This window comes from Atractosteus spatula, chromosome 7 (assembly GCF_055471065.1).
Source record: "Atractosteus spatula isolate fAtrSpa1 chromosome 7, fAtrSpa1.hap1, whole genome shotgun sequence".
Classification (NCBI taxonomy): domain Eukaryota; kingdom Metazoa; phylum Chordata; class Actinopteri; order Semionotiformes; family Lepisosteidae; genus Atractosteus; species Atractosteus spatula.
In genome coordinates, this window is record NC_142712.1 from 21,156,859 (window position 1) to 21,166,187 (window position 9,329).

Genomic DNA, 9,329 nt, shown 5'->3' on the forward strand with positions numbered 1-9,329 from the left:
AGTGACAACATCAATAGGAGCTGAATTTGGAAAACCCAGGTAGAGGCAGGAACATTACCAGATTAACGAGACAATATAATCGCTTCCTGGTTCTATATTATATATTGCTTGCTTTTGACTGGGTTGGAAAATGAGACAAAGAATTTCTATGGAACCTGAAAGGAGATTATGATTTTAATAATACATTATGGTCAAAACGCTGTACACATCACATCTCATTCCACAGCTTTTACTTTTTTCTTTGCCGAAGGGGAGCGTGACCTCCAGTGCCATTGGCCTTGTGGGTATTTGGAATGCACTTAAATAATCCATCCATTGTTTATTAACTTTACTCATCACTGGATGTCTGCTGGAGTAGGAGACAGCATAACATTCCCCATAAGGCTAAACCAGCTGACAAATGAACTCTATACAAAATCAATTTTTACATTATTTTAATTGTGTACATCTTATTTCTGAATTTACTTAACATTGTTATGTTTGACTAGTAACAGACTACAGAATATTACACATATGCAAAACAAAATACAGTATGTCTTCCCTTACAATCTAATATTTGACTAACATTCCTGAGAAGAAGGTCTTTAATAGCATGTTTTCTCATTCCTACTAAAGCATTTATTGTGAAGTAAAAATGCCCATAGAATGTAATAATCCCTCAGCTAACAGCTCATAACACTACAAGAGAAAACTGTTCTCTTTGGCCAGGGTATTTGAAAACAGCCAGGGAGTTGGGAAGCAGTTAATTTTGACAAAACTAATAATAATTTTCATTTCTGACAAGAAGACACCTCAAATAGCATATTGACTATGTTCAGCTGGGCAGGGTGTGTAAGCAGCACAAGTCTTTCTAGCAAGTACCCCCTGCCTTATCCCTGCTGCAAGCCATTCATCTTACTGTTGGCACCACCATGCTGGTGGTCTAAACTCCGGTGAAGGTTTCAGTGCAGGCCGCAGTGTCCTCCCTGGTGGAGAAGGCCCTCTGACTGGACTGGCGACGGCGCAGAAGTCGGTGGGCTGCAGTCCTGTACTTCTTGGACATCAAGTTGTAGAGGATAGGGTTGATGGAGGCACTGAGATAGAACAGTACCATGGAGACCATGTTAAAGTTCTGGCTGAGCTTGGCCGAGTAGTAATCATCCACATGTGTAAAGAGGTTCCTCCCAATGTGGAAAGGGAGCCAGCAGATTGCAAAAGCCAGGACCACAACAGCTGGAAAATCAAAAAAAAGTTGCTTTATTTTCATATACAGATATATCCATCCATTTTATAACCGCTTTATACAGAGTAGATGAGGAGCTGGGGCCTATCCAAGCAAGCAACAGGCCCAAGGCAGGATACACCCTGTATGGTACACTAGTCCATTGCATGGCACACACAGACACAAACACACACACTAGCACCAGGGCCAATTTTCCCAGACAGCCAATTCACCTACCAGTATGTCTTTGGACTCGGGAAGAAAACTGGAGCACTTACAAATCTTTTATGTACACCTTGAATTTTCAAAGTGAGGAATAGATCAAAGGGAGGAAGAGAAACTTAGATATGTCAAAAACAATTTTGAGGCTGATCAAATGCTTTCAACAGAAGTGACGAACGCTTAATGTATGTTCTTCACATTAGCTTATTGCTGCTTTATGTGAATAGAAAGTTGTGAATATGAACAATGCCTTTTATTCATACACAGATATCCATTCATACATTCAAGATTAACTGCTAGGCACAGATAAAAAACATCCTCTCAACATAAATACAAGAGGGGCGGAGTGGTGGCTCTGAGGCTAAGGCTCTACGCCTGTGGTTGGAAGGTTGCTGGTCCAAATCCCGCAGCCCAGAGGAATCCTACTGCGTTGGGCCCCTGAGCAAGGCCCTTAACCCCAGCTTCTCCAGGGGTGCCGTATAAATGGCTGACCCTGTGCTCTGACCCCAAGCTTCTGTCTCCCCATCCGTGTGCCTGTGAGTCTCATGAGGAGCAAGCTATACCTATGTGAAAAGACACATTCCTAATGCAAGAAATTGTATATGGCCAATAAAGTGATCTCTTAAGAGAGGCATCAGAGTGATGAGACACACAATTAATGGCACATGTGAATGTTTAACCAGCTGAGGGAAATAAAACCTCACTATAACCTACAAACTTACTGTAAATGTATAATAAACAGAGAAACGAAAATAGGAATATAAGAGATTGAAAAAGACTTATAGGTAAAACAAACATTATAAATCATCTGGCAAAAAATAAAAGAATAGATGATCCTACATGATAAAAGCAGCTGATGACAAAGCAATAAACTGTTTGTCTTGCTTTTAAGTTCTTCTAGTTGTCACACTTTGACTGCATTTACAATGTCTTCTAAGTATCTGGCTATTATGATAAGAAAATCTTTACTTATTGCTTGGCTAAAACTACAAAGAAAAAAATACAATTAGTATTTGCTTTCAGATTAATTAGTGGGCTGTTTACTTGGTCTGACACCAGTTCTAGAAATATCAGCAGAAGCTTTAAGAAAAATAATGTTGAAATGGTTCTTTCAATGTATTAATGAGATTGAAATACAGTAAAATCACCTTGTAAAAACTGTTGCTTATTTCACTTGGTTAATCTGAATTCTTTAGAAACGCAGAACAGATAGTTCAGTGCACAGATTGACATTTCCATACAATTTTACAATTGATGAAGCAGTCTTGAGCATAGATAAAAGCTGATTTATGCCACTTCAAATGTTTGATAAACTATTATCTGTGTTAGAGACAAACATCTCAATTCTAGCAGAACTTTCTGGTTTTCTAAGTAATTGTAATGAACAGATAAAGAAATATATTGTAACAACTACTATTTTTATTTTATTCTAGAGACTGCTGTACAAAAGGCCTGTTTACATGGTCTCATTAACACATTGAAAGAACCATTTCAACATTATTTTTCTTAAAACTTCTGCTGATATTTCTAGAACTAGTGTCAGACCAAGTAAACAGCCCATGTAAACAGGCCATCGCAAGACTATGCCCTATGCTATCATTAACTGTGGCTGACGAGCTGATCAACATATTTGTATTCTCTCGAATTGACTACTGCAATGCTCTACTCGCTGGGGTATCTATATCTACTCTGAACAAACTGCAGTATGTCCAAAATTCAGCAGCCAGAATCCTGACCAGGTCTAGTGCAAGTCTTCACATTACTCCTATCCTGGAGTCCTTGCACTGGCTTCCGGTCAAATTCCGCGTAGACTTTAAAATCCTCATGCTCACTTATAAGGCTCTGCATGGCTTGGCACCTCAATACCTGTCTGAACTATTATCGCCCTACTCCCCACCTCGCAACCTCCGCTCTTCAAATTCTGCCCTCCTTACTGTCCCCCAAGCCCGTCTACATTGTATGGGTGACAGGGCCTTCTCCTGTTATGCCCCCAAGCTCTGGAACTCTTTGCCCAAGGATATCAGAGAGTCACCTTCTCTAAACTCCTTCAAATCCAGACTCAAAACCCTCTTCTTCAGAAAAGCCTTTACTTAACTGGTTCCATTCTTCACCCCTCTGCTCTTCTTAGTACCACCTTCCACTGTCTCCTCTATTGTTATTGTTGTATTGTTGTAATTGTAATTGTAATTGTGTCTTATCGTGTGTATTCTTCTTATTTATTGTTGTATTCTTCTTATTTATTGTTATTGTCATCCTGTAAAGTGCTTTGAGAAGCCACCTTTAAAGGCGCTATATAAAATAAAGTTTATTATTATTATTATTATTATTACATCATGTATATTGTGTATCTTTTTATGTAACCTTTGATTTCTTTAATTTAAAATCACAAAAAAAACAGAAAGAAATAAACCAACAGAATTGTGTTTTTCAGGATTGCTGTAAACAATGATGTGAAAAAACACTGGTTCACTAGAACACTATTTTTTTGCCCAGTTAGGACAATTAGTTTTCTCTGCATATTGTCTTTCTCAGTATCCGGGTCACAGATGAGTACAATAAAATATGAAAAATAACTTAATTGGAGTCTATAATGGGTCCTGTATGCTTCTAACACTGAGATAAATTTTAAATGCACTCTATCTGTGAGTTTTACATGAAACAGCTTTCAGTGATATGCTGTGTGTGTTTTTCCTAAGAGTAAGTGGTCACTATAAATTAAGGGAAAGGAAATGTTACATAGCTCTGGCTATTTTGCAGTTCTAGGAATCAAAGTTGTCCGAACAGGTTTTTTATTCCAATTTGTATTCTTGAAGTCAAATTCAGAACCCTCATAAGTGCTTATTAGTGGAACACAGTGGAAACATCAAAGACAGCTGTGCTTTTCAGTGCTGTGAAATGGTGAGAGGCAATTAATATTAATTCCTATTATTTATAGTGAATCCTTGTTCTTAAATAAAAACCATACAATTATTCTAAGCTTTCACTGGTTAGAGTTAGCTATGCTGCTCAGATGATCCTAATAAAGACAGAACAGCTGTCCTTGACGTCTCACTTTGTCTATGTGATGGGGAATTAGAAATTAATTTAGACAGTTCAGATTTTCAGCCTTGTGAGGGTATATTTTATATTCATGAAATATAAACATGAAAATATGTCTGCACAGGTTTTTTGCTTGTATTTTCATTAATGAAAGTCAGAAAGGACTAACAATTAATGAATTTTTGCTAAAGAGATCTGTACTCAAGTACAATCAAAACCAAATGGACTAAATACACCGTTACACATTGAATTATTTTGAAAACTCATAGTATACTGTGAGACTATGTAAAATAGCAAAAATAAGATATTATCTCAGAATTCAATATCATCAACAGGTTAGCACAGAACATGTACTATGTTTTTATTATCAAAAGAGTATAACAATTAGGCTGTCCATTCACAAATAGGAGCTGGTGAAGAGTGTGATAAAATAAACTCTATAGGCAAGACAAACCATGCAAGTTTTTTCATGCAGCAAAAAAATAGTTGTAATATTTTGACATTCTTTTATTTGCCTACTTCAGGAAGAGGGAAGAAGAAAAGTTATTTAAAAAAAACTATTGTTTTTCTGACCTTTACATGCTAACACAGTGCCAACATCAATAAAGTTCATGTGATGCAAGACAACACCATTAAAAAAAATATTACAATGATGTTTTTCTTAATTTAAGCAGATTACTTAATTACTACTATTTAGTGTAGAGCAACCCCACTTTGCACTGTGCAGAGACGTTAAATACTGTCAACTCAAATTTCTTTTAAATTGACTCTGGAGAGCATCGAGAGTCAATATGAGCTTTTGAAGACTCAGTCCAACCTCAACTTCAATTAACTTAACCTCTCTAAATTCCCCTGATTCCCAAGTCTGCAGCTCGTGAGGTTTTAAGTCACCAATATAATTTTTTTGTGTTGTGGCTCTCCAAATGGTCATAAATGACTGGACTGTGAAATGTGGTTGTAAACCAGTCAGAGCATCATAACTCACCCAGAATCTTGAGTGTTTGACGGTGAGTCCGTTCTCTGTTGGTGGCATTTGGTCCTTGGATGTCATTTCTGCTTTTCCACAGCTTCCTGCCGATAGAGCCATAGAGGAAGGTGAGGCAGAGCATGGGGAAGAAGAAATAGATAGTGGAGAGCCAGATCATGGTGTACAGGAGCCCTGAACTGACGGCGTAACTGGTGTAGGTGCACTGCTGGGTGTTGTAGTCAGGGCTGGTGCTGTTCTCATACTCCACCCCATACATGAAGAGAACAGGAGTTGCAGAGAGCAGAGCGAAGGTCCAAAGGAACAGGATGATGTATTTCACCCGCCTCTTGGTCACCACCACCTTGGCTTTGAGAGGGAAGCAGATGGCCAGGTATCTCTCGATGCTGAGAGCAGTGATGTGCAGAATGGTGGCGTAGGTGCACCCCTCGTTGATGTAGTGGGACATGCGGCACACAACCTCCCCAAAGACCCAAGGGATGTACTTCCACAGGCGGTAGACATCAAATGGAAGGCTGAGGAAGATAGCGAGGTCTGACACAGCCATGCTGGAGAGGTATAGGTTGGTGGTGGTCTTCATGTCCTTGTATCTCTGGATGATCAAGATGGTCATGGTGTTTCCTGTGACACCAACCAAGAAAAGCAAGATGAAGATGATGGTCACGGGGATGAGAGTGGAGACAGGGAACAAAGAGCCAGAGTCATGGTAGTTTTCCATAGTTTGAAGTCTGTCCAGAAAACTCCTGGGTTTTGCGTTTTTACATGCCAAAAAACTCTGGGGGAACTACATGAGTGTATGCTTCCAGTGCACACCGTCAAGTCTCAGCTGGATGTTACTGTTACAGCTCTAGTGTCAGTCTCCACAAAGGCAGGCTGGACTTCCAAAGCCATTGTTTGACCTATACGAAATGTGTTTACAGGCTTCCAAGATTTCCACCTTCCTTTCTGGCTCACTTTCCCTAACTCTTATTACTGACTCTTATTACTTATTACTGCTGTTGTGATTTTCCAGATAAAAGACTACAAGGTGGGAAGAAAAAATCAGTTTAGGTGGTGGAGAAACACTTCCAAGACAGGTCCTCATCATCTCAAAGAAAGAGCTTGATCCACATGTCCAGAAGCTGGGGCATTAACAGTTGTTGTTGTAGTTAAACCTCTTCTGAAGCCAAGAAGCTCCGTAGCCTGGCTGCACTGCTCTGCACTGAGTCCATCATTGACTCTGATCCTTTATCAAATACTGAGAGGGCTAGAGAAGGGAGGGGAGAGGGGGAGCGGTTCTGCAGCTGAACTCTCATTCTGCAGGCTGCAAGGACTCTGTAAAGGATACCGAGCCTCTCTCTTCTGACGTTGAAGTGAAGATTTACAGTTTTTCAAAAATAATTATCTTCCATTTCATGGAAAAGAAAAAGATGAACGGGAAGCAAAATGTATGTAATTCATTTTTGAACTTACTAATTTAGTTTCAATCTGCAATTTAAACAAAAAGCAAAGCAAATAATTATCTGAAGAAATGTTTATTTCTTTGCAGAAAATAATCTTTTCTTGTGTGTAGCATTTTGTATATAGTGTCATAAATGTATATATTGGAAATATAAGTATATATATATATAATATTGGAAAAGTGATATATTCATTTTTAACCAATACATGCTTCCTAAATTTGCTTTCGAACTTAAATTTTATTCTATTTTTTTAAATTTTCCCAGGCATGCTTTGGAAGTGATGAATTAAGAATCAATCTTTGCATAATAATCAAATCAAGCATTTGAACAATTGTTTTACCTATTTAAATAAATTAATTGATTAGTTGTGCCCACATCAAGTTGAATGAAAGACCTGATAAAAAGTCTTTCTGCTTTTATTTGCTGTATCTGCTGTGTTTGGTACTGGTGGTTGTGTAATCAGAGTATTCAATATCACAATAATCCTCTTACTTATTTCCATTTGCTCTCTTCTGGCTTGTGTTCTCCTCATTCTTCTGACCATGACAAAACCTTGAATGAAACAGTTCAGCAAACTAATTTGAAGTACAGTTAACAATGCATCCAAAAACCTATTTAGCAACAAAATATTCCACACCAAAAAAGATGTGGTTTGTGGTGGCAAATTAAAAACGTATTTGCAGGGTGACCATTCAAACCAAGTGCAACAAAGAAGCACATTCCAGTAAAACACAACTCCCAAAATGAGATTCAGTTTACATTAAGCAATTGTCAACATATAAGATAAGGGAATTCTTAAGCCACATGATTTTCTACATCTTTTCCTTTGTTAGAAAAGTGCTGGGAGATGTTACATCATTTATCAACCACATTCATCTAGTAAATAATCCCCAAAGACACCCCCATCTCCTTATTTGTATTGTATTAGACTGTACTCTCTTATGCACTACAGTGAGAACATTATTTCCTCTATCCTAATGGGGTCCCTGCACATTCATTGTGCTGTGGCATTGTCTGACATGTCTTTCCAACTGAATTTGATTCTGGACTCAGGAACCTTGTGTATGGGGTTTGCATGTTCTCTCAGGGTTTTATTTTCCTGCATGCCCTGTTTTCTTCCCATGCTCCAAAGACATACTAGCAATTAAAGATCCATCAGCTTTTCTTCAGTCTCTTCAGATTGCTGACATAGCCTTTATCTGGGATGCACTGCTTTGTACAGCTACAGCATGTTATTGAGTATAACTTAGGCTTATGTTCACTTTTCTCAAGCCCCTACAGTTACTGTTAGTCTGTTTTTCTCTTTTGAGGTTGGTCTGCTGTTGTACTGTATGTTATTCTTCTCAGCACATTAAGTGTGTATGCAAGGAAGAGAATGGGTAAGTACCTCCCACAATTAAATTAGATTTATCTGCTTCCTTGAAGACCACAGGCCTATTCCTAATGAAGTTAACTGTAACATGGTGGCAGAGAATAGTACTTGATTTCATTAGAGCTCCACTTAAAGCAAATATTAAGCGCTGCTCCTGAAAATCCTTTTAATTTGGACAGTTATTAAAATGAAACATATTTTTAAAGATGCTAGAAGACCTAGATTTTTACCAGGCTTGGCATTCATCTAAATCTCCTCATCTGTGCTCACACAAGCTCTCACTAACAAGGCGATTAAGTACTTATGCAACCCGAATGAATGATGGTCAGTCACGAATGACCAGTCAATCAAAATGAAGCCCAAATCATTTAATCAATATACAAAAAACATTTACTTTTCTAAAAGCATACATGCATAAGTTGAAAGCTCCACAGCTGAAACGTGTTTTTCTTCTCTTTTCAGCCATGAATAAACCTTTACTTGCTCCTTTACTCCTACTTAAATTGTGTGATGTTTGTTTCGAGGCTCTGTAGATTAAATACTGTATTTACAGAATTCAATTTTGGGTTAGGATCCTGTCATGCTGATTTGAACTGAAAATTAATATGAATTTAATATAAATTACAGGCTCTTAAACTTAACCTTTCAGACTTTCTGAAAAAAGCTTTTGAAGAATGTGACCCTTTTTTAGTCTTGGCATTTTTCAGTTTCATTTTAAACTGCAAAAGTCATTGCAAAGGTAATGGATGCTGTAAATGTAACTAAAGTCTGGTCAAAATAAAATGATTGTCGGGCCCCTTTGTTTCATTTTTCTTATTGTTCTGTGGTCAGAGCTGAACCCTCTCATCTCTGCCATCCTCTGGAGGAAAGCCCACTTTTCACCACCGCTGTAAGAAGGGATTGCGAACTTCATTTACACTTGGAGGGTTGCCGCGCTGTTCCCAGCAGGATTTGAACACAAACAGAGGACTGTTTACTGTATGTTGTACTATCATCTATCTTGGGACAATCCATGCTGCTTTCAGTCTAGGCCTGGTTTTGAGGCAATTCAACAAATAATGAAAATGA

General features: G+C 38.2%; 1 protein-coding gene across 1 annotated transcript; it reads right to left on the minus strand.

The window, feature by feature from the left end:
* Positions 1 to 922: 922 nt before the first annotated feature.
* Positions 923 to 6,165, minus strand: mlnr (motilin receptor). Its single transcript, XM_088921608.1, has 2 exons — positions 5,448 to 6,165; positions 923 to 1,212 (listed from the first exon to the last, which is right to left on the minus strand). The coding sequence occupies exons 1-2, from the start codon at positions 6,163 to 6,165 to the stop codon at positions 923 to 925; spliced, it is 1,008 nt and encodes a 335-aa protein (XP_088777734.1).
* Between the last annotated feature and the right edge of the window lie 3,164 nt (positions 6,166 to 9,329).